The sequence below is a fragment of the Phocoena phocoena genome, chromosome 5 (assembly GCF_963924675.1).
Source record: "Phocoena phocoena chromosome 5, mPhoPho1.1, whole genome shotgun sequence".
Lineage (NCBI taxonomy): Eukaryota > Metazoa > Chordata > Mammalia > Artiodactyla > Phocoenidae > Phocoena > Phocoena phocoena.
The window spans coordinates 105,368,303-105,394,393 of record NC_089223.1 but is presented as its reverse complement, the minus strand read 5'-3'; the positions used below and the strand labels follow the sequence as shown (position 1 = coordinate 105,394,393).

Here is a 26,091-nt window from a genome sequence, read left to right as displayed (position 1 = left end):
AAATAGACTTATCAACAGTTAAAAGGAATACTTATTATGAAAATGACAATTTATCCCATATTAATTAATGAAGTCAATCTGTTTTTAATCAGAATTTCAATAGGGTTTTCACTGAACTTGGTAAGATAATCCTAAAATGTATATGGAATATTAAAGGGCCAGGAATAACCTAGAAAAGACTGACAAATTTAAAGTTTTTTTTCAAGCTGTAAACAATTAAAGATACCACAAAATAAGTCAAAAGATAAGCCATTGATTGGGAGAAGGTACTTGCATATAAGTGACAAAAGGATTAACAACTTATTCAAATCAACAAGAAAAAAATAACCAGTAGGAAAAAAAATGGGCAAAAGTATGAATGGGCAACTCACAAGAGAGAATATTTAAATTACCAGTAAATATGTGAAAATCTGCTGTATTTCCCCAGTGATCAATGAAATCAAATTAAGACATAGTGCAATTTCATAGTTATCAGATAGGCAAACGTTTACAAGTGTTTTTAAGCAAGTGGAGAAGGGAGACCATTCGTACTTGTTGATATGCTTTATAGGAGTGTAAATTAGTACAGCTACCTTGAAGAGCAATTACGTGATTTCTAGTATAGTTGAAGATGCTTATAACCCACTACTCTGAAGTTACCTTTCTAGACGTACATCCTACAGAGACACTAATACATACGTTTTTATGATCAGACATGGGAAAGTTGGAAACTGGACAAATGTCTGTCAATAGAAAACTGGGTAAATAAACTGTAGTATATTTGTACAGTGGAATACGATACCACAGGTAAAATATGTGAATTAGAACTATATGACTCTACATGGATAAAACCTGAAAGTGCAGTATTGGGTGAAAAAAGCATTTGCAGCAGGATATAGTATGCATTGTTGAAGTAAATTTTAAAACACCCAAAGCAGCACCATATATTTTTAATGAATACAAACAGATACATTGCTCGCATTTTAGAAACATAAATAAGAACAATAAACACCAGTTTCAGCATAGTGGTTAGGAGAAGTTATTTCTGAGAGGGAATAAAAATAAATAAGGTCTTTATTTTTGATGAGTTGGGAGAAAAAGAGACTTCACTTGTAACTTTTCTGAAATAACAATGTTAACTCTAAAAAAATCTAGAGAGTAGATATGTGTTATAATGGTCTCTTCATTTTCTGTGTGTTTGAAGTATTGATATTTCATAATTAAGAGAATTTGTATGCCCAGAAAAACAACACAGAAAATTAATGAAACCAAAAATTGACTCTTTGAGACCAGCAAAACTGATAAACCCTTTAGCCAGAATGTTCAGGAAAGAAAAGAGAGAAGACAAATCTTTAATGTCAGGAATGAGACAAGTGGCATCACTACTGATTTAGGAGCTATTAGGAGAACAATAGAGAAATATTGTGAAAAAACTGTATACCAGTTAATTTCACAAGCTGGATGAAATGGGCAGATTCCTTGAAATACATAAACTACCAAAACTCACTGAAGAAGAAATAGGCATAAGCAACTTAAATTTGCACTTAAAAACCTTTCTGTAAATACAACTCTACAACTCTAGACCTCGGACCCCACTGCTTTTATTAAGCATTGTAGTGAAGCTTCTAGCCGTGCAGGAAGGCATTAAAAAGAAGGAAAAGGCATCCAGGTTATAAAGGAAGATGGCATGAATGTCTATATTAAATATTCCATAAAATCTAAAGATACTAGAATAAGTGATTTTAGCAAGGTTGCAAGATATAAGCTCAATATACAATTAGCAATTGTATTTTTATATATTAGGAACAAAAATTAATGAAAAATAAATACATTATTTATAATTGCTTCAAAAATATGAAACACTTAGGAATAAATCTGGAAAAAAAAAAGTGAAGAACCTGTACCCTGAAAACTGTAAAACATTGCCCATAGATATCAGAGAACTAAATAAATGGGAAGATGTATCATGTTCGTGGGTTGGAAGACTCAATATTGTTATGATGTCAGTTCTCAAATTGATCTATAGATTTAATGCAGTATCAATCAGATTGTAATACACTTTTTTGTGGAAATTAACAAACTCATGTATGTGAATACTAAGGACCTAGATTAGACTCAACAACTGTGTAAAAAACAAAGTTAGAATACCAGCTTTGTTCTTTACAGACGTTTTATACAGCTACAGTAATCAAAATAGTTTAGTAATGGTATAAAACTAGAGAACGATCAGTTAAAACAAATCCAGAAATAGACCTACATATATGTGGACAACTGATTTTCCAAGTAATAAGTTTTCAACAAATAGCACCTGAACAGTTGGTTATTCCGTACGGGGGCAGTTAACATCAGTATATACCGTGGCCACCTCTTTCATCCCTAAACTTTACCAGCAATCTCATAAACGCATGTTGGAGTTTACATAACCAGGCGAAGGACTTTAGGTGAATCCATCATCAAAAGTGTCTGATGTGAGTCTGAGGCATTGTTATCGCTTAAAAGCAATAGCACTTAAAAAAATTCACACCAAAGCCATATTAACATTTTTTTAGAGGCCCACAACAAAGATAATCAATAAAGCAGCAACTTTGGGGTTCTGTGCTCTAATGGGAAACTACCAACTAATGAATATTTTTAAATAGTTTCAAATATGAAAAGTAATGACCAGAAGAATAATGTTACAGCTCATTATAGTTGTTGGATAGGACTTTTAACAGCATGCTTCTCAGATCGTTTCCTTTGGGCATGTACTTCATCTCTGCTTAAAGCTATTGATGACATCAAGAATAGTTTCCTTGCACATCTCAGAACAAGATGACAATCCTTGGCTTCTGGTTTTTTAAATCAAGCCGACTCAAAACTAAGTTCTGAAATCACTCTGTCTGGGATGCCGTCTTATTACCAGGGTTGCTTGGACCTCTTGGACTGCCTAGGAAAGAGACCCTTCCCTCTGTGGGCACTCACTTTACATCTCCATCAAAGAGGACTGTGTTTCCCTTTAGAGTGGAACCTTTCTGTGGATGTGATTTTTCTAATGAGGTCATGCTACAATATTTATGCCATACAGATTTGTTTTATTTGTGACTCTGAAAATGAACATCTTTGTGGCAGTTTACTATTAAAAAATTTAAATGATGTATTTTCTTGGTAAATCAGGATCTGATTCTAGTATATCTCCCTCTTCCTTTCCGTTTCTTTCCTCCTAAAAGCTTCACTGCATTACCACTCAAAGATGAACAAAGGAGATGAAAGTAAAATTATTTTTTTCAGCTACTAGCCAATTGTATACATTCTTGAAAGGAAGAGGAAGTAGATTAAACTAACATAAACCTAAAATACTCTTACAGGGACTTCCCTGGTGGTCCAGTGGTTAAGACTTCGCACTCCCAGAGCAGGGGGCTGGGGTTCAATCCCTGGTCGGGGAACTAGATCCCGCGTGCCACAATGAAGACCCGGTGCAGCCAAATAAATAAACAAAATATGTTAAAAAAAAAACAAAAAAACTCTTACATTTTGTTAATGGATAACTAAGAATTGGTCACGTTTTGTTGATTTATAAAGCAGAAATCAGAAAAGAAATGTGAAAATAAAATGAATATAGATGAGGGAGATTGAGGTACAAACTTCGTTACAAAATAGATGAATCATGGGGATGAAGTGTACAGCAAGGGGAATGTAGTCAATAATACTGTAAAATCTTTGTATGGTGACAGATGGTAAGATTATTTTGTAATGCATAGAAATACCGAATCACTATATTGTGCACCAGGAACTAACCTAGTGTGGTAGGTCATTTATACTGCAACAAACAAACACACTCAGAAAAAGAGATCAGATTTGCTGTTACCAGAGCGGTGGGTGGGGGGAGGAAGAATCGAATGAAGGCAGTCAAAAGGTGCAAACTCCCAGTCATAAGATAAGTAACTACTAGAGATAAGCGGTAGAGTAGGCTAAATAGCATTCATGCCACTGTATGTTACATGTGAGAGTTGTTAAGAGAGTAAAGCCTGAGTGCTCATCACGAGGAAAAATGTGTTTTCTGTTTCTTTAATTTTGTATCTATATGAGATGATGGCTGTTCACTAAACATATTGAGGTCATCATTTCATGATGTAAGTTAAATCATTATGTTGTACACCCTAAACTTACACAGTGCTGTATGTCAATTATTCTCAGTAAAACTGGAAGAAGAAGAAAAATGAATATAGAGTAACTGCGTTATGAACCATGGAAACATAATGTAGGGAGAGAATACCCAAGGTAATTTAATTCAACTAAAACCCTACTGCACCTGAATGAAAAATCAGGAACTTTTTTCTCTTTAATTTTGAATCCTTATAATAAAGTAAAAGAACATCAGTCTTCATATCATGTAGTAAAGCAAGCTTTTATGTTGGTTGAGTGTGTCATGTTTGTTAATTAATTTGAACAAATGTAACCTGCAGGTGAAAATGCTTATAGGGACCTGGTGGGGTTATCTGAAGGAGTACAAAACAGTTGTTTAATAGTTCATATTCGGGGGGACCTTGAAGATGGCGGAAGAGTAAGACGCGGAGATCGCCTTCCTCCCCACGGATACACCAGAAATACATCCACACGTGGAACAACTCCTACAGAACTCCTACTGAAGGCTGGCAGAAGACCTCAGACCTCCCAAAAGGCAAGAAACTCCCCACATACCTGGGTAGGGCAAAAGAAAAAACAGAGACAAAAGAATAAGGACGGCACCTGCACCAGTGGGAGGGAGCTGTGAAGGAGGAAAAGTTTCCACACACTAGGAAGCCCCTCCGCGGGCGGAGACTGCGGGAGACGGAGGGGGGAGATTCGGGACCGCGGAGTAGTGCACAGCGACGGGTGCGGAGGGCAAAGCGGGGAGATTCCTGCACAGACGATCGGTGCCGACCAGCACTCACCAACCCGAGAGGCTTGTCTGCTCACCCGCCGGGGCGGGCGGGGCTGCGAGCTGAGGCTCGGGTTTTGGTTTTGGACGGAGCTCAGGGAGAGGACTGGGGTTGGCGGCTTGAACATAGCCTGAAGGGGTTAGTGCACCACGACTAGCCGGGAGGGAGTTCGGGGAAAAGCCTGCACCGGCCGAAGAGGCAAGAGACTTTTTCTTCCCTCTTTGTTTCCTGGTGCGCGAGGAGAGGGGTTTAAGAGCGCTGCTTAAAGGATCTCCAGAGACGGGCGCGAGCCGCGGCTGAAAGCGCAAACCCCAGAGACGGGCGCGAGCCGCGGCTAAAACCGCGGACCCCAGAGACGGGCGGGAGACGCTAAGGCTGCTGCTGCCGCCACCAAGGGGCCTGTGTGCGAGCACAGGTCACTCTCCACACCCCTCTTCCGCGGAGCCTGTGCAGCCCGCCACTGCCAGGTTCCCGGGATCCAGGGACAACTTCCCCGGGACAACGCACGGCGGGCCTCAGGCTGGTGCAACGTCACGCCGGCCTCTGCCGCAACGTCACGCTGCCTCTGCCGCCGCAGGCCTGCCCCGCACGCAGTGCCCCTCCTTCCCCCATCCCCCAACCCCCGGCCTGAGTGACCAGGAGGCCCCAATCAGCGGCTCCTTTAACCCCGTCCTGTCTGAGCGAAAAAACAGACGCCCCCCAGCGACCTACACGCAGAGACAGGGCCAAATCCAAAGCTGAGCTCCTGTGAGCTGTGAGAACAAAGAAGAGAAAGGGAAATCTCTCCCAGCAGCCACAGAAGTAGCGGATTAAAGCTCCACAATCAACTTGATATACCCTGCATCTGTGGAATACCTGAAGAGACAAGGAATGATCCCAAATTGAAGAGGGGGAATTTAGGAGCGAGATCTATGATTTTTTTTCCCTTTTCCTCTTTTTGTGAATGTGTATGTGTATGCTTCTGTGTGAGATCTTGTCTGTATACTCTTGCTTCCACCATTTGTCCTAGGGCTCTATCCGTCCATGATTTTTTTTTTTAAATTCTTTTTCTTAATAATTAAGTTTAATTGTAATAACTTTATTATACTTTACCTTCGTTCTTTCTTTCTTTCCTTCCTTCCTTCCCTCCTTTAGACAACGAATCACCCCAAATTGAGGAGGTGGTCTCTGGGAGCAGGATTTATGATTTTTCCCCCTTTACCTCTTTTTGTGAAGGTGTATGTGTATGCTTCTGTGTAAGATTTTCTCTGTATAGCTTTGCTTCCAACATTTGTCCTAAGGTTCTATCCGTCCCTTTTTTTTTTTCTAAATATTTTTTAGTTCAATAACTATATTATACTTTATTTTATTTTTACTGTATCATCTTTCTGTCTTTTTTCCGTCTTTCCCTCCTTCCTTCATTCCTCCCTCCCTCCCTCCCTCCCTCCTTTCTTTCCTTCTTTGCTTCTTTCTTCCTTCCTTCCTTTCCTCCTTTCCTTCTTTCTTTACTCATACTTCTACTAATTCTCTCTACTTTTTCTCCCTTTTATTCTGAGCCGTGTGGATGAAAGGCTCTTGGTGCTCCAGCCAGGAGTCAGGGCTCTGCCTCTGAGGTAGGAGAGACAACTTCAGGACACTGGTCAACAAGAGACCTCCCAGCTCCACATAATATTAAACGGTGGAAATCTCCCAGAGACCTCCATCTTAACACCAGCACCCAGCTTCACTCAACGACCAGCAAGCCTCAGTGCTGGACAACCCATGCCAAACAACTAGCAAAACAGGAACACAAGCCCACCCATTAGCAGAGAGGCTGCCTAAAATCATAATAAGGCCACAGACACCCCAAAACACACCACCAGACGTGAACCTGCCCACTAGAGAGACAAGATCCAGCCTCATCCAGCACAACACAGGCACTAGTCCCCTCCACCAGGAAGCCTACACAACCCACTGAAACAACCTTAGCCACTGGAGACAGACATCAAAAACAACGGGAACTACGAAAGTGCAGCCTTCAAAAAGGAGACCCCAAACACAGTAAGATAAGCAAAATGAGAAGACAGAAAAACACACAGCAGATGAAGGATAAAGATAAAAACCCACCAGACCTAACAAATGAAGAGGAAATAGGCAATCTACCTGAAAAAGAATTCAGAATAATGATAGTAAGGATGATCCGAAATCTTGGAAGTAGAATGGACAAAATGCAAGAAACAGTTAACAAGGACCTACAAGAACTAAAGATGAAACAAGCAACGATGAACAATGCAATAAATGAAATTAAAACCACTCTAGATAGGATCAATAGCAGAATAACTGAGGCAGAAGAACGGATAAGTGACCTGGAAGATAAAGTAGTGGAAATAACTACTGCAGAGCAGAATAAAGAAAAAAGAATGAAAAGAACTGAGGACAGTCTCAGAGACCTCTGGGACAACATGAAACACACCAACATTCGAATTATAGGGGTTCCAGAAGAAGAAGAAAGAAAGAAAGGGACTGAGAAAATATTTGAAGAGATTATAGTTGAAAACTTCCCTAATATGGGAAAGGAAATAGTTAATCAAGTCCAGGAAGCACAGAGAGTCCCATACAGGATAAATACAAGGAGAAACACGCCAAGACACATATTAATCAAACTGTCAAAAATTAAATACAAAGAAAGCATATTAAAAGCAGCAAGGGAAAAACAACAAATAACACACAAGGGAATCCCCATAAGGTTAACAGCTGATCTCTCAGCAGAAACCCTACAAGCCAGAAGGGAGTGGCAGGACATACTGAAAGTGATGAAGGAGAAAAGCCTGCAACCAAGACTACTCTACCCAGCAAGGATCTCATTCACATTTGATGGAGAAATTAAAACCTTTACAGACAAGCAAAAGCTGAGAGAGTTCAGCACCACCAAACCAGCTTTACAACAAATGCTAAAGGAACTTCTCTAGACACGAAACACAAGAGAAGGAAACGACCTATAGTAGCGAACCCAAAACAATATAGAAAATGGAAATAGGAACATACATATCGATAATTACCTTAAATGTAAATGGACTAAATGCTCCCACCAAAAGACACAGATTGGCTGAATGGATACAAAAACAAGACCCTTATATATGCTGTCTACAAGAGACCCACTTCAGACCTAGAGACACATACAGACTGAAAGTAAGGGGATGGAAAAAGATATTCCATGCAAATGGAAACCAAAAGAAAGCTGGAGTAGCAATTCTCATATCAGACAAAATAGACTTTAAAATAAGGACTATTAAAAGGGACAAAGAAGGACACTACATAATGATCAAGGGATCGATCCAAGAAGAAGATATAACAATTGTAAATATTTATGCACCCAACATAGGAGCACCTCAATACATAAGGCAAATATTAACAGCCATAAAAGGGGAGATCGACAGTAACACATTCATAGTAGGGGACTTTAACACCCCACTTTCACCCATGGACAGATCATCCAAAATGAAAATAAATAAGGAAACACAAGCTTTAAATGATACATTAAACAAGATGGACTTAATTGATATTTATAGGACACTCCATCCAAAAACAACAGAATACACATTTTTCTCAAGTGCTCATGGAACATTCTCCAGGATAGATCATATCTTGGGTCACAAATCAAGCCTTGGTAAATTTAAGAAAACTGAAATTGTATCAAGTATCTTTTCTGACCACAACGCCATGAGACTAGATATCAATTACAGGAAAAGATCTGTAAAAAATACAAACACATGGAGGCTAAACAATACACTACTTAATAATGAAGTGATCACTGAAGAAATCAAAGAGGAAATAAAAAAATACCTAGAAACAAATGACAATGGAGACACAACGACCCAAAACCTATGGGATGCAGCAAAAGCAGTTCTAAGGGGGAAGTTTATAGCAATACAAGCCCAACTTAAGAAGCAGGAAACATCTCGAATAAACAACGTAACCTTGCACCTCAAGCAATTAGAGAAAGAAGAACAAAAAAACCCCAAAGCTAGCAGAAGGGAAGAAATCATAAAAATCAGATCAGAAATAAATGAAAAAGAAATGAAGGAGACGATAGCAAAGATCAATAAAACTAAAAGCTGGTTCTTTGAGAAGATAAGCAAAATAGATAAACCGCTAGCCAGACTCATCAAGAAAAAAAGGGAGAAGACTCAAATCAATAGAATTAGAAATGAAAAAGGAGAAGTAACAACTGACACTGCAGAAATAAAAAAAATCATGAGAGATTACTACAAGCAACTCTATGCCAATAAAATGGACAATCTGGAAGAAATGGACAAATTCTTAGAAATGCACAACCTGCCAAGACTGAGTCAGGAAGAAATAGAAAATATGAACAGACCAATCACAAGCACTGAAATTGAAACTGTGATTAAAAACCTTCCAACAAACAAAAGCCCAGGACCAGATGGCTTCACAGGTGAATTCTATCAAACGTTTAGAGAAGAGCTAACACCTATCCTTCTCGAACTCTTCCAAAATATAGCAGAGGGAGGAACGCTCCCAAATTCCTTCTACGAGGCCACCATCACCTTGATACCAAAACCAGACAAGGATGTCACAAAGAAAGAAAACTACAGGCCAATATCACTGATGAACATAGATGCAAAAATCCTCAACAAAATACTAGCAAACAGAATCCAACAGCACATTAAAAGGATCATACACCATGATCAAGTGGGGTTTATTCCAGGAATGCAAGGATTCTTCAATATACGCAAATCTATCAATGTGATAAACCATATTAACAAATTGAAGGAGAAAAACCATATGATCATCTCAATAGATGCAGAGAAAGCTTTCGACAAAATTCAACACCGATTTCTGATAAAAACCCTCCAGAAAGTAGGCATAGAGGGAACTTTCCTCAACATAATAAAGGCCATATATGACAAGCCCACAGCAAACATCATCCTCAATGGTGAAAAACTGAAAGCATTTCCACTAAGATCAGGAACAAGACAAGGTTGCCCACTCTCACCACTCTTATTCAACATAGTTTTGGAAGTTTTAGCCACAGCAATCAGAGAAGAAAAGGAAATAAAAGGAATCCAAATTGGACAAGAAGAAGTAAAGCTGTCACTGTTTGCAGATGACATGATACTATACATAGAAAATCCTAAAGATGCTACCAGAAAACTACTAGAGCTAATCAATGAATTTGGTAAAGTAGCAGGATACAAAATTAATGCACAGAAATCTCTGGCATTCCTATATACTAATGATGAAAAATCTGAAAGTGAAATCAAGAAAACACTCCCATTTACCATTGCAACAAAAAGAATAAAATATCTAGGAATAAACCTACCTAAGGATACGAAAGACCTGTATGCAGAAAATTATAAGACACTGATGAAAGAAATTAAAGATGATACAAATAGATGGAGAGATATACCATGTTCTTGGATGGGAAGAATCAACATTGTGAAAATGACTCTACTACCCAAAGCAATCTACAGATTCAATGCAATCCCTATCAAACTACCACTGGCATTTTTCACAGAACTAGAACAAAAAATTTCGCAATTTGTATGGAAACACAAAAGACCCCGAATAGCCAAAGCAATCTTTAGAACGAAAAAAGGAGCTGGAGGAATCAGGCTCCCTGACTTCAGACTATATTACAAAGCAACAGTAATCAAGACAGTGTGGTACTGGCACAAAAACAGAAAGATAGATCAGTGGAACAGGACAGAAAGCCCAGAGATAAACCCACGCACATATGGACACCTTATCTTTGATAAAGGAGGCAGGAATGTACAGTGGAGAAAGGACAGCCTCTTCAATAAATGGTGCTGGGAAAACTGGACAGGTACATGTAAAAGTATGAGATTAGATCACTCCCTAACACCATACACAAAAATAAGCTCAAAATGGATTAAAGACCTAAATGTAAGGCCAGAAACTATCAAACTCTTAGAAGAAAACATAGGAAGAACACTCTATGACATAAATCACAGCAAGATCCTTTCTGACCCACCTCCTAGAGTAATGGAAATAAAAACAAAAATAAACAAATGGGACCTAATGAAACTTCAAAGCTTTTGCACAGCAAAGGAAACCATAACCAAGACCAAAAGACAACCCTCAGAATGGGAGAAAACATTTGCAAATGAAGCAACTGACAAAGGATTAATCTCCAAAATTTACAAGCAGCTCATGCAGCTCAATAACAAAAAAACAAACAACCCCATCCAAAAATGGGCAGAAGACCTAAATAGACATTTCTCCAAAGAAGATATACAGAATGCCAACAAACACATGAAAGAATGCTCAACATCATTAATCATTAGAGAAATGCAAATCAAAACTACAATGAGATATCATCTCACACCAGTCAGAATGGCCATCATCAAAAAATCTAGAAACAATAAATGCTGGAGAGGGTGTGGAGAAAAGGGGACACTCTTGCACTGCTGGTGGGAATGTGAAATGGTTCAGCCAATATGGAGAACAGTATGGAGGTTCCTTAAAAAGCTACAAATAGAATTACCATATGACCCAGCAATCCCACTACTGGGCATATATACCCTGAGAAAACCAAAATTCAAAAAGAGTCATGTACCAAAATGTTCATTGCAGCTCTATTTACAATAGCCCGGAGATGGAAACAACCTAAGCGCCCATCATCGGACAAATGGATAAAGAAGATGTGGCACATATACACAATGGAATATTACTCAGCCTTAAAAAGAAATGAAATTGAGCTATTTGTAATGAGATGGATAGACCTAGAGTCTGTCATACAGAGTGAAGTAAGTCAGAAAGAAAAAGACAAATACCGTATGCTAACACATATATATGGAATTTAAGGGGAAAAAATGTCATGAAGAACCTAGGGGTAAGACAGGAATAAAGACGCAGACCTACTGGAGAACGGACTTAAGGATATGGGGAGGGGGAAGGGTGAGTTTTGACAGGGCGAGAGAGAGTCATGGACATATACACACTAACAAACGTAGTAAGGAAGATAGCTGGGGGGAAGCAGCCGCAAGGCACAGGGATATTAGCTCGGTGCTTTGTGACAGCCTGGAAGGGTGGGATGGGGAGAGTAGGAGGAAGGGAGACGCAAGAGGGAAGACATATGGGAACATATGTATATGTATAGCTGATTCACTTTGTTATAAAGCAGAAACTAACACGCCATTGTAAAGCAATTATACCCCAATAAAGATGTTTAAAAAATAAAAAAATTAAAAAAAAAATTAAAATACTCCTGGCTTTTCCAACTACAAAAAAAAAAAAAAAATAGTTCATATTCATTTAAAATACAGTTTATACATGAGTAGGGATAGAAAAGAGTAAGCCTTCTTTGGTTGATAAAAGAGGAATACTTTGGTAATAAGAACACTAAATTTGTTTGAAAGAAATTAAAGATATGAATATTCATGAGAAGTATTTTTGGAGTGGGAGAGGAAAGGAGATAGCATTTTTAGAATGTGAGTATAAAGTAATACAATTTCCTGGAGAATTTATCTTAGATGAGTAGAGGGTGCCCACATTCATCCCCTACTGAGAAATTAGGAGAAGTAAGTAACTGAAAATCCTTCTGTTTCTTACAAGGAAAATGTAATGATGGTGACTTCTGAGAGTGAGGGTTGGGATTAGGTCACTTTAAAATGCTGCTCTGTGCATTTCTTTGTTCTTCCATTTTCTGTAAGCAAGTGTAATGTTTAAGAATCAGGAAGTCATTGACAGTAGGTGATGAGTTAAATAGCTGATGTGTATCATGAACCCATTGTTGTTTTCAAATTTAAATGTTGGTATCTTTTGACATATGTTAATATGGAAAAGTGTAAAAAACAAAAAAAACCTTCCAGACTTTCATAGTTATTTTATCTCTGTTAGATTTACCTGTGATGTTTGTTTTCTTTTATATGAGGCTTTGTACAGTCTGAATATATTCTACCAACCAAGAAATATATCTTAGGAATAAAGAAATAAAGCATTCTGGGAATTATTTTTAAAATAAAATGTAATGATAAATGTTTTAGCTAGAGTAGTTTGTCCATTTCTTTTCTGTAATGCTTTTTAGGTTAATGAGAAGCTGCTCGATTATTCTATTTCATATATCACACATTTTCTTCCCCTGAAATGTTTGACAGCTCCAGCAAGAAGCAGCTGCTAATTTTAAGCAGGAAATCTAAACAGCTACCTTTCCAACAAACTCTGTAATAGGCGTCCTGCACAATTTAAAGAGCGTAAGAATTTCAAAGAATAAGCAAGTTATTCTGTTTTATAGTCTATTTAGAAAAACAGAGCCATCAAATCCCAAAGGCCTAATCTCAGTTTTTATGTTGTAGTGTTACTTTCACACCCAGAATGATTTAAGTTCTGCCATCCTCAAAACCAGCCATGGTTAAGCATTTTCTCTGTGCTAGGAAGCTGAATAGAATTTTCTTTCGGTTTTTTTTTTTTTGGAAGTGCTTGGAAAAATCTCAAGGATGTTTTGCATAAAATTTGTACAGAGGTCTTCTTTATTTACATTGTTATATCATCATTTTGTATGATAGAAAATAAAACAAAGCATATTTGATTAACCTTTTTCTCAAAGAGTAGAAGGAAAACTAACTTTAACCCATTTATGATTCAGGGGAATGTATTAGCCAGTGTTTTTTTCAGAGAAACAATCAATAGGAGATACATATGAAGAGATTGTTAAGGCTTGGTGATTCCAAAATCTGCAGAAGGGGATGGCCGGCTGGAGACCCAGGAAAGCCAGGGATTCAGATGAAGTCCAAAGGCAGTCTGCTGGGGAGGCTGGTCTTTTTGTTCTGTTCAGGCCTTCAGCTGATTGAATGGGGCCCACTCACATTATGGAGGGCAATCTACTTTACCCAGAGTTCATCAGTTTAAAAGTTAATCTCAGCCAAAACCAACCTCCAAGTTGGCACATTAACTATCATAGAGAATCTTTTAATATTGCTGAAATTTATATTTTCCTGCTGAGTTGTTCTTCAGGACTGTCCTTAGACCTAAGGAGGGCCCTGCTTTGGGTCCTTCCTTTTCGAAGGTCCTGCTTTGGCCCTCATCCAATCACGTCCCTCCTCACAGGGCAAGACCGAGGGACCAAAGTTGTGCATTCACCAGGAGCCCAAGCCCCCATTCTAGACCACCTTTTAGTTACTCAAGTCCCTGGAATTCCTTACCCAGATAGCTGCAAGCCTGTTTCCAGGGCCTACGTGGGCATCTCCCCCAAAGTGTACATTCGTGACTGTGTGGACTCTGCTCACCATTACTTCTACAGGGGCCTGTGGGTGGCTGTTAGGAGGCAGGGGATGCCTAGATGTGTGAGCTACCCTTGTGCAGGTGAGGCCCTCAACACAGAATGGAGCCTGGGGTAGCAGAAGCGGGGTGGGCTGAAGGCCATGTGCCTCTTTTCCGTACTCTGCCATGTTCAGGCAGTCTCTAAGGTGTCCAGAATGCTAAACGAGAGCTTCCAAGCCAGTGCAAAGGTATATTTATCAAGATAGTAGGAGGCAACAGTTTTTATAGTCACTTTATTAGCTTGATTTATAACCTTTAACTACTCAGGTGTATGATATATGGGTCTCCATTTGTACATTTGCCCCAGACCTCAGATATCAGAGGCAGATCTTTCCCACTAAGGCTGAGCAAATTCAGAGAATTAGAAGTTGATTATTAAATTTGAAATCTGAAAAGTGTGTTATAAAATCAGGGTGGTGGTTATACCTCAGGGAGAAGAGGTTATGATTGGGGAAGTGCCTGGCATGTTCCATTTCTCGACTTGGGTGTTGGTTACATAGATGCTTATTCTGGTTATCTTGGGCTTTGTGCATTCTCTGTGGAGAATGGATCTCTCTTTAAATGTCTTTTTAAACCTTTAAAAATGTATTATGCTTAATTAGGAAAAAATCTTATATCTCATAAAAACTTTTCAATCTTGTCTTCCACAGGTTATGTCTGTTCTAGGAATCTTGGCCCAGTCATCAAAGGAGAAAAATTAATTTAAACACTTTAGAAGACAGCTAAATACATTATATAATGTCTCTCTCTGTGTGTACCTACGTACATGTGTGTGCATGTATCTATGAATATGTGTTTTGGATTTTTGTTCTCAAGGCCTCAGCCAAAGAAGAAACTGAAAGAAAACCCCTCTCCTCTCTTCACATTCTCAGTAGTTCGCATGGGTTAATGACAGAAAATTTTTTCAAGAATGTTTTTTTTTCTTATTTGACTCTTAAGTCTGTGGTTTGTTTATCTGAAAGAACAGGCAATAACAATAAAAGGCAAAGAGGAGTATTCCCTCTGTTCTATAATTTCATGTTAAAAGAAAACCATTCTGGATATAGTTTCCACATCTAAACGTTCATTATAACAGAGACTCTATTCTTATCTTTCAGGTGTCATTTTCTCTGAATAAAGGAAGTAATGAAGAAGGTATGGTATATGCTGGTTCTTGAGGAGCTAGATATGTAAATTTATTCATTTACAGTAGTGGAGACCCCAAAAAATACAATAGATTAATTTAAAAATTATATAAACTAAGTAAAGTACTTTTTTAGTCATTATAATTTTCAGATGAAATCAATTATTTCCTAATTTCAGAAAATAAGGAACATGTTTATTACTTTTAGGCTAGAAAGTAGTTTGATTGTGCAGTGATGGTTGGTGAAGTACTGAGGTTCCAGCTAGTTCTGATAAATTTTAAGCCTCCAAATGTCTGCATTTAGGAGACTTTATTAATTATCTATCATCATTTTAATGAATCACTCATTTTAACTAAAGATCTTAAAATCAAAATTTATAGTAGGATTAAAAATAGCATTTTTTAAATTACCATTATTTGAAGCTGTTTTGAGAAACAAGTAAAAATGTTCTGTAGTAAAAATTTCAAAATACAAGCATGTGCATGTATCATTTGCCTTTTAAAATATTGCAAGGCTTTTTTGCCTTTTTGTTTTAATATGAAACTTTAGAAGAATATTCAACTTGCAAGTTTGGAGGAAAAATGAGAACTATTTACTATGAATCGAGTTGTAAGATGTTTAGAAAGGAGCAAATGTATAGACATGATTTCGTGGGAAAGCAAACTATATTCCTTATATGGGAAACTAACACATTGTTTCTTTGCAATACTATCCCATTTTGGGTATTTGACAGGCAGTCAGATTTTACAGTACAGGGTTTTCCTAGACCTTTCATGCCGTAGCTAGGACACTAGCTTCAGTACTATTCAATAAAGACTAAAGTGACCCAGTAAGGTAGGAAATAAAGTGGGAAGGCTCTAGAATATAAGGCCTTAGCCAAATGAGAGAACTTAGGATGGGAGTTTAAAGGTGAGTGGCTTTAAATATAGAAATGTGTCATACTAAGTTCTGATTGTTTTTATCTGCCTAAATCTTTCCGAAAGGTCTAAATTAAATTTGTCTTATCCTCCTTTCCTCCCCCCCTCCCTCTCCACCCCTTCCCTAACACCCTGCTTCCCCCATTTTTAAACACAGATCAAGTATGGCACTTCCTTGGCAAGTGATGAGAACATTTGAAGTTCTGCCATCAGGATTCCAGTCTCTAAAAACTCCAAGACTCCATCTCCCCCAAGTGCTAGAAACAAGCAGATCTATGAGAATTTGCTAACTTCCTTTTGAAACTTTTTTTTTTTTCAAACTTTCTGGGATATGCACAGTGTAAATAAACATTTAAATTTTTGAATTAGTCTCCTTTGGATATTTATTGATGTGAAAAGATGTTGTTGAATTTCATAGCAAAAATTTAGAAGCATTGAGTTTCACCAGTTCCAATTTGCATGCCTAAAGGAACCCAATGATTTTATTACCTTTTTTTTTTTTTTTTTTTTTTGGTACGTGGGCCTCTCACTGTTGTGGCCTCTCCCGTTGCGGAGCACAGGCTCCGGACGCGCAGGCTCAGCGGCCATGGCTCACGGGCCCAGCCGCTCCGCGGCATGTGAGATCTTCCTGGACCAGGGCGTGAACCCGTGTCCCCTGCACTGGCAGGCGGACTCTCAACCACTGTGCCACCAGGGAAGCCCTATTAACTTTTATTTCTGTGAGTTAATATAAAAATGATAAATTTAGTAAGTTAATAAGATTTTTATAGATATTATTGCTCTCATTTTCGTACCATATTATGTTTTTTGAGTCCATTGCTGGTGGAGACTTCATTTAGCCAACCTTTGTCCTCTTAATAGTCCTGTGTAAATGTGTTTACATTTATTCAGGCTCTTTCCTACCATTTATTTTGTAGGTCCTAAACTCCATTTGATTCTCATCAGGTCCTCTTAGTTTTACTTCTCATCTCTATGGTGATCACTCCCAAGTCTACATAAGAAGCCCAGGTCTCTCTCTTGGGGTCTGTCTAGCGGACATCTCTTTAAATGCCTTGGATCCCTCTTGTCCGGAACTGAACTGATTATCTTCCCTTTTTCTTGAACAGCGGAATTAACATTCTCTTAGTTCCCCTGTCAGACCCTTGAAACCATATTGAATCTCCCTTTTCCTCTCTTTACTCATGAAGGTCATCTAAATGTTTCTTTGCCCCCTCCATTCCTTTGCACCCTTATTATGCAGGTTTTCCCCCTTATTTCTCCCAGACTCTTGTAACAGCCTCCTAGCTCTTCTCCACGCCTCCAGATCCATCCCTCTGCCTCGTTCCCATTGCTCCAGCCCAATTTCATGCCCTCTTGCCTCCTAACCAAGTTGATATCCTACCTCTGGCTTTCCTTCCTGCACATCATCTTCCACATTTCCAAATGGTTATGCTCCTAAAGCATGGATAGTGCCTTGTTAGATTTTTCTCAAAATGCCTTCAATGGCTTTTCATATTCTTGAGAACAGAAATCAGGAATGCCATCTTTCAGCCATATCATGTTACCCCTTCTCCAAGCACATCTTGTGTTTTTCACATTCCCAGTTCTGTGCTTCTGTGGCCAGTTCTGTTCATATTTTTTTTCTCCCCTTTTCTTTCTATTATCATTATGAACACATTGCATTTACATAATGTTTTGTGGTTTACAAAGCACTGCTATAATAGCATTTCTTGAGCATCTGTTGCATGTTGGGCAGTGTTCTAGACGTCGTGCATGCATATACCCTATAAGGTGGAAATTGCCCACTTCACGTTGAGGCTCCGAGAAGTTTAATAACTTGCCAGAGGTCACAGAGATAGTAAGTTTCAGAGCCAGAATTAGGACTCATGACTACATGGCTCTAAATGCTATGGTTTTTTCACCCTGCTTTGCATGCTGCTTCCCTCCTACAGCCACCTTGTGATGTGGGCAAAGCTCAGAGCATGCCTATTTTACAGATGAGGAAACAGGCACAGAGTTTGTCATTAGCCCAAGTGAAATAGTAATGTTCACTTGAGATGTCTTTGGGAACGTGTGAACCTCTTTGAGGGACATCAAAGAATGTAAGGAGAGAATCTATTTTTAATTTTATATATTGATAGCTTAAGCTGTGAAAATAATAAAACTTATAGCAAGATATAAAATAGAGAACAACTTTTATTTCAATTTCGTTGGCCCTTGAACAACGTGGGTTTGAACTGTGTGGGTCCATTTATATGCAGGCTTTTGTCAATGATAAATACTGCAGCACTGCACGATCTGCTCTGCTACTTGGTTTAATGCGTGGATGTGAACCACAGGTACGGAGGAACCGCATATACAGAGGACGAACTGTAAGTCATACACAAATTTTCGACTTTGGGGAGGGTCTGCACTAAACAATAAGCAAATTATCAAAGGATGGCTTAACGGTTTATGGCATGTGGCATATTAATCTCCTGTGAGTTGGAGAAGAAGCCATGTCTGGTGGGCCTCGTGTGGGGTAACTCACGCCTCGTAGATGGCTCCCCTCCTCCTAGCAGTCAGTGATACTTAGATGCTACCTAGTTAGTGAGCCTTGCTCACTACGGTACAGTTAGTCACAGTTGTCTTCATAGTATATGATTTTACATAGTTATAATCTTAAATACATCATTTTGAATTTTAACTCATAAGCATCTTTCTACATTGCTACGTAGTCATCAGTATTATTATGGTGACAATTATATTTCAGGGCTTCCCTGGTGGCTCAGTGGTTGAGAGTCCGCCTGCTGATGCAGGGAACACGGGTTCGTTCCCCAGTCCAGGAGGATCCCACATGCCACGGAGCGGCTGGACCCGTGAGCCATGGCCGCTGAGCCTGTGCGTCCGGAGCCTGTGCTCCGCAACGGGAGAGGCCACAGCAGTGAGAGGCCCGCGTATCGCAAAACAAAAACAAAAACAATTCTATTTCAGCATCTATTTCATAATTGTTTCAGAATGTCTTCCAGACTAGCTAATCTGATCTTTGCTAGCTCATTCCCATGGAACAATTAACTGGAACACATACTTACAAAGGAAAAATCCTGCGAAAGAATAAAAATGAATCTTTGTTAAAAATCGCCTAAAACAAATTAGGAAACAAAAAGTGATCCATGGATGGATGGGATTTTCGGTAACACCCACAGCTAGGTCCCATGGATATGAAAAATCGAAGGGGTAGACTGTCCAAGATTTATTTTTTCTCAGATGTCCTGTCTGAAATTTTTGTGAGCTTTTCTTTATTTTTCACATACAGACCAAATCATTTCTTACGTGATACATTTAGCATCACTCCGTCGTTCTGCAGAAGAAACACACTGAATTTCGTAAAGTGCAGTTCTCCATCAAGGACTACATGCCTTTTTAGCAGTCTGTGTACTCACTAATAGCAACATTTGATGGTTTATTCCCAGGAGAGGGTTCACTGCCTTGTCATGACTAAAGGTGTTTCTTGTGACTGCTGCTTAATCTTTATTACTTACTGCTTTATTATACAGTGGATCACATCTTTAAGTTCTGGGTCAGGTATGTTCTTTTCATCCTTCTTTCTATATTCTGTCCAAGGTGATATCAGTGTTTGCCGGTGGGGTCTATGAAACACCTGCTCCAGAATCACTTAGAATGCTTCTTAAAATACAGATTTCTGGCTTTCCCTAAAATCTACTAACTCAGAATTTCCGGGATTGGGGCCATAAACTTGTTTTCCTCCCACCCCCATAAAGTTTTAAAACCATTGGTTTAGATAGTTGAGGGGTAGATCCAATTGAGAATTTCTTCATGTTAATATTCTGTTTGAGGTTATCTTCCCCCTTAAAAGAGAAGAAAAAAAAACAGATGTCTGCCTTTGTAGTGGACTTGTATATAATATTATCACTACTTCCTGTTAGAAAAAAAATGAAAGGCAATAAAAGTTATATGAAGTTTAGTGTTAAATATTAAAAGTGTTCTTCTGCATTTCAAATCAGAGAAAAATTTACACCTGATGAGAATCACTTGTGATATTTAAGTTATCAAACTTACTAGGTAAAGTGAGCCCATAATAATTGGTCACCCCCGCAGACCCATCCCTGGCTTCTGTCTTCCTAAGGCACCTTGAGAGAGAAGTGGCTGCTTCTCACGTGACAGCCTCGAGGTGTCGAAACAATGAAGAGATGGCTCTACTCCGACGGGGTGGGGAAGACAGCAGTGAAAGCAGAAGATGGAAGAGCTCTGAGGAACGTGTGAGCCCTTGTCACGCACAGGCCAGGGTCTCTGTGGCTGACCTGACATTTACCCTACTTAGATCACCTGTTGGGAACAAACTCCACTTCACAGATCATTCCCCACCTAAAAAGGAGCCAGGAACCCAGTGCAGCCAGGACAGAGGCATAAGCTCTTCTTTCCTTCAGTCAAAAAATATTCATTGAGCTCTCTTATGTCAGGCCAAACAATGCAGCTGTCAGTCCTTTCCTGAAGACCAGGACTCTCAAGGTATCCTGGTACCCCAAGAGGGAAGCTGCCGGTGCTTCATCTTCTCTGTTCAGATTCCCCAATGCAGAAAGGGGTCTTTCCCCTTTTTAAAGTACCTGGTTGCAAAGGGTTGAATCACGCAGAAAGATTAAGAGGTTTGATTACATCAGTCTAGAATGCATTCCATTACCATGATTTTAATCAGCCAACCCTCTGTTTTTAGACATGCTTCCTCCTTTTTGCTATTTTAAACTTCATTCATTCAACAGTTATTTACTGACTGCCTGTGTGTAAGTGCCAGGTACTAGTCCAAGTTTTTAGGATACATCAGTGCAAAACTGACAAAAATCCCTGCCCTTGTGGACCTCGTATTTTGTGTGGGGAAGACAGATCATAGACATTGTAAGTAATCTCTGTAGTACGTAGGAGAGAGAGCAGGGAAAGGGGAGATCAGCAATCCCGCTTTTATTCAGGGGTAGGAATGTGAATTGGAGTTTTAAACTGTGTAGGTCAAGACAGGCCTCTTGGGAAGATGACAGCCGGGCAAAAGTTTGAGAGAAGCAGAGTGGGACCTCGTGGGTCTCTGGGGGAAGAGAACTGAGGCAAAGGAAATACTCAGAACAAAGGCCCTAAGGTAGGAGTATGACCAGTTTGGAGGAACAGCAAGGAGCCTGTGTGGCTGGAGGGGAAAGAGCGAAAGAAGCGTGACAGAGATGAGGTCCCAGAGGCAGAAGGGAGGGCATAGGTGGCCTTGTCAGCCAACCTAAGGCTTGGCCTTATACCTTGATCAAGTGAGAGTATAAGGGAGGGTGCTGAGCAGAGGGCTGCGGTGATGAAAATAGATTGTGCTGGGGCTGAGTGTGCGGGGGGACAGTGTAGGGCAAGGATGGAAACAGGAGGATTCCTCATGAGGTTTCTACAGTAATCAGATAAACTGTCAGAGTTTTTCCTTCTTTGAGATCATTTTCTCAGTATAAATTCCATAAGAGGGCATCACAGAATAAGAACATTTTATGGCCAAATAAATTCCAATTATATTGCCACCCGTAATATGTGAGACTTTTAGTTTCTTCTTTCCTATCCTTCCTAGGATAGGATATTTTGTTGTTGTTATTACTATAATAGTTAATTATATATATACATAACAGTTAATTGTATTATTAACTGTTTCCCTACATTTTTACTAGTTATAGTATCTTTTATGAATGTTCTGTTTATTTTCTTTGCCTATTTATCTACTGGATCTTGATGCTTTATCAATTTATATAATATACTTATTTTCAGATGCAAAATTTGGATCCTGGAGGCTGGATCCAAGTTTAAAGAGATTAGCCCACGTTCAAAAATCTAAACCTGGGCCCTAAAAATATTCACGCAGAGCTAACCAGGGATGCATGGGGTAGTTCTACTAATTTTCCTGGTTTGAGGCAGGACTAGCTATAGGACTATCCTTGTTATGCTCCCTTATTACTGCTTCCTGTTCTCTGTTAAAAGTAGAAAATGAAAGATACATTTTTTAAAGTTAACACCTTAAATGAAAAATGGATAAAATAGTACAACCAGTACAGTTTTAAAAGAAATCATGGAAGAATGCCAAACAATGAGTTTATCCAATTAAAGCGGCTAAAACTGGATGGTAGACGTGCGTCTGTGGTCCTTGACTAGGAGGATTTAGCAGTTGGCAAGATCAGGGATTACCATCCTAAAGCAAGGGTTCTCACCATCTGGGGAGTAGAACATGAATACTAGGATTCAGGCCAGAAGAGCACTGCTATGCGCAGGTGGACAAAAACAGCTCAGCCCCCAGTGAAATCTGCAAGTAGACTTTGCTGTTCTTTCCTGCCTAAACCAACAGCAAGGCAGGCAGAGGCCCGTGCTCGGGGCCCTCCTTGTGCCGGAGATGCCTGCAGGCTTGCAGTGAGTGATACAGGCAGGTGTGGAGCAGGACTCGGGCTGTCGGCTCCAAGACTGATGCCCTTTCCACTGTATCTCATTGCTTCTTGCACTCTTTCTTATCCTCCAAGTTCAGCTCAAATGCTGCCTTGTCTGTGAAACCTTTCCCACTCTTCACGTTGAAATCAATCATTTTCTCCTCGGGGAGAGGGTATAGCACTATTGATTTATTCCTCCATTACAGAATTTCGGTCACTACAGCTTATATTAGAATTGTTCATATTGCCTCTACTACTGGATTATAAACTCACTGAGAGCGGAGACTGAGTCATGACAATTTTAGCATTCTTGTTTTACACATTAACAATTCATGTTTGTTGTATTGAATTGATACTACATCCTGTGAGGAAGACAGATATTCTTTCTATTTTACTTATTACATTAACTGAAGTTTAGAGGTTCCTGGAAATCACAGGACTTCTGCATCTGAAGACAGTGTCCTATCACTGCATGGAAAGCGTTTTGAGGGTATCTCTGCTCTATTCCAAAGCCATGTAAGATCTTTGAAATATAAGAATCTATTCCTGGGCTTCCCTGGTGGCGCAGTGGTTGAGAGTCTGCCTGCCGATGCAGGGGACACATGTTCATGCCCCGGTCTGGGAAGATCCCACATGCCGCGGAGCAGCTGGGCCCGTAAGCCATGGCCACTAAGCCTGTGCGTCCGGAGCCTGTGCTCCGCAACGGGAGGGGCCACAAGAGTGAGAGGCCTGTGTACTGCAAAAAAAAAAAAAAAAAAAAAGAATCTATTCCTTTTAGGGATCTCCAAAAGGGGAGTTTTAACATATCTAGCCTACATACCAGTGCTTTTAATTTAACTTACTTTATTTTTAATGTGTATGGACCTGATCACTGTACTCAGAAAGCTCCTCATAAATCTTAAGGAATAAAATTAAGTATTAAATGTCTTTTTTTCTTTTTTTTTTTTTGCAAGCTGCGTAATTCTTGCTTCTTAAAATTCTACTCATCGTTGATATTTTTCTTGAAAACCCTTCTATTTTACTGGGTTGTTTTTTGTTTGTTTGCTATGGAGCCCTCAAATGAATATAGTGAACATCTCTCTAGTGTAAAAAAGCGAAACAAAACAACAAAAAACTGATACTTGTTATGAATTCCATATACTTTTTAATGCAGCCTAGAATATTTTGTGCTTTCCAAAGAAATGATTAGTGTTACCCATTTTTATGTTCCCAAGTGAATCTAAAGGATATCCAGGAAGTAAGATTCTCTGGGAAGGATTTTATCTATTATTTGTATTTAAGGCATTTTGAGAGTTCTTACATGAGATTCCTCTGATGCTCCAGGGGAAAAAAGTTCAACTTATATAAAAAACAATACCTTAATTGTGAAAATACTAAGGCTGATCATCACATGTTTACTGCTACTCTTTTATGGAGTACGAGGCAAAAATAAACATGGAATACTTCAAAATAAAAATAGGCTCAGTGCTCAAAGGCCAAAATTCTTGTCCCACAGTGGCTTCTTCATGGGTTTTTGGTTTAATTATTGATAATAACTTCCTTGTTTGAAGCTTGATCTTCTGAACTTGAAAGTAGACGTAACATATTTTGGTTTTTAGATTAGGAACACCACAAGAAGCACCAGGATAGAAAACCTGAATAATCTCAAGAGTGGTAGAACAAATAAGATTAATATGCAGTGAGAAAGGAGAAAAATGTAATCCATGTTGATCTAATATAAATAGTTCAGTTGATAAACTCATTGGAAAAAAAAAAACCCTAAAACTCCACTTACTCTAAAATACTGTATTTCAGGGAATATTTTCTCACAGAAAAGTTAGCTTTTCCTACTCTTCCCACAATATCAAATGTCACTCCTTTGATTTCTCCTTTTATTTCATTTTTAAGAACAATTTGAAGATTTTAGAAGTTCTTGGTAGGCTTTCAAACTATAATTTGATTTTTACCAGTATCCACCCCAGCCTCGATCCTTCTGCCCCTCAAAAGTCCTATAAATATAATTTACAGTAGTATTTGTATTATCTGTAGAATATACCTAACCACTTACAAATAGATTTTCTGTAATTCAGAAATCAACCAAAAGCACAATAGGTATAGACTGTAGGTTGCTTTTCTGAATCTGAAGGGGGATTTAGAATATAGAACGTTTTGAACTGGAAAGAACCTTGCATGTAAGTTGAGGCAAGGAGGGCCCAGAGAGGTGAATTGCTAAAGCCACGCAGCTACTGAGTAAGGGAGACTGACCTGAAACTAGATCTTCTGAATCCAAACCTGTTGTTTTGTTTTTGCTTTTGTTTTTTGTCATGCTTTCCTGTGTACTTTGTGGTCTTCAGAGTAGAAAGGTAATTTTTGCCCCCTTTCTGTGGTATGCATTGAAAAGTAATTGTGTGACTGTGGAAATGAAGATACTGTCAACTGAAAAAAAACAAAAAGCTCAATGTGAGAGTTGTGAGTTAAGTTTTGTCTGGAGCAAAATGAGGACTATAGCCCAAGAGACAGCATTTCAGATGGCTCTGGGAAATTGCTCCAAAGAGGCAGGGGGGAAGGTCAGCATTATCTATGATTTTAGTGAAGGGGAGGGTACGTGCAGTCAAGCACACATGTTGGCAGAGCCTTGCTGCTAGCCACGAGGAGCAGATGTCACCGTTAATGATTTTGCTGCTTTTCTAGATACGAGGAGATACAAGAACTGGGCTCATAAAATCTTCTCCTGAAAATACCTAACTATCTGAAGACCTGTTCTGCCAGTTCTTCCCAGAGCACGGAGGGCCTCATTCCTGATCTCCACCCTGAACTCCTCTCAGGGGGTGTTGAACGTCAGTGGCTGCAGCAGCTCATGATTTGACCCTTGTAGAGGTAGATGGCAGGTGCCAATTTGTAGTTGGCAGTATGCATCATTGTGCAATTCTTTGGTGTAAATTTTCCCCCAACTGTTAGCTCTTTAAAGTGTTTATGGTTATAATACAAGACAGTATTCTTTATATGGAGATTTCCTTTTTGTAATAGAACTTCTTGACAGGCTCTCCATCCACAGTTTGATATTTACCACTGCCCAACCTGGTGATATTTCTTTAAGTATAACTATGAATTAAAGATCAAATGTAAGTCCCAGAATACAGTGTATGGCTTAACATTTTACTTGTGATTGACTTACAACAACTTTTTTGGGCAAAATTGTGTTTAACTTTTGTGTGTGGGTGTGACAATATACTTTTTGCTCATCTTTGGCGTGTTTCCATTCTGTGGCTCTCAGCATCCCATGCTGGGAACAGGAAGGAGATGAATGCCAATCTGTGGCTGTCTTCCCCTTAATGCTTATGTTAGACAATGAAAATGTGGATCAATGTTAAGTTTTTCATAACGTGTTAGTAGGTTGAGCAAGTGGGAAGAACACAAACCAGCTATGCTATTAAAAGTACTGTCTTTGTATTTGCTAGCCTCTGTTTGGGTGGATGTTTTCCCCGTGGTGGAAAACAAAAAGTGCAACAAATAAGGTTTGCCACTCCTTAGTGCT

General features: G+C 39.1%; 1 protein-coding gene across 2 annotated transcripts in view; it reads left to right on the top strand.

The window, feature by feature from the left end:
* The window catches only part of PPA2 (inorganic pyrophosphatase 2), a 91,826-nt gene extending 75,282 nt beyond the window's left edge, over nt 1-16,544 (top strand). For both annotated transcript variants that reach the window (XM_065877618.1, XM_065877617.1), the window contains 2 exons: nt 15,236-15,272; nt 16,337-16,544. In XM_065877618.1, the coding sequence (XP_065733690.1) occupies nt 15,236-15,272; nt 16,337-16,365 (66 nt within the window). In that variant the 3' untranslated portion in view covers nt 16,366-16,544. The remainder of the gene's footprint in view (nt 1-15,235; nt 15,273-16,336) is intronic.
* The last annotated feature ends 9,547 nt before the right edge of the window (nt 16,545-26,091 follow it).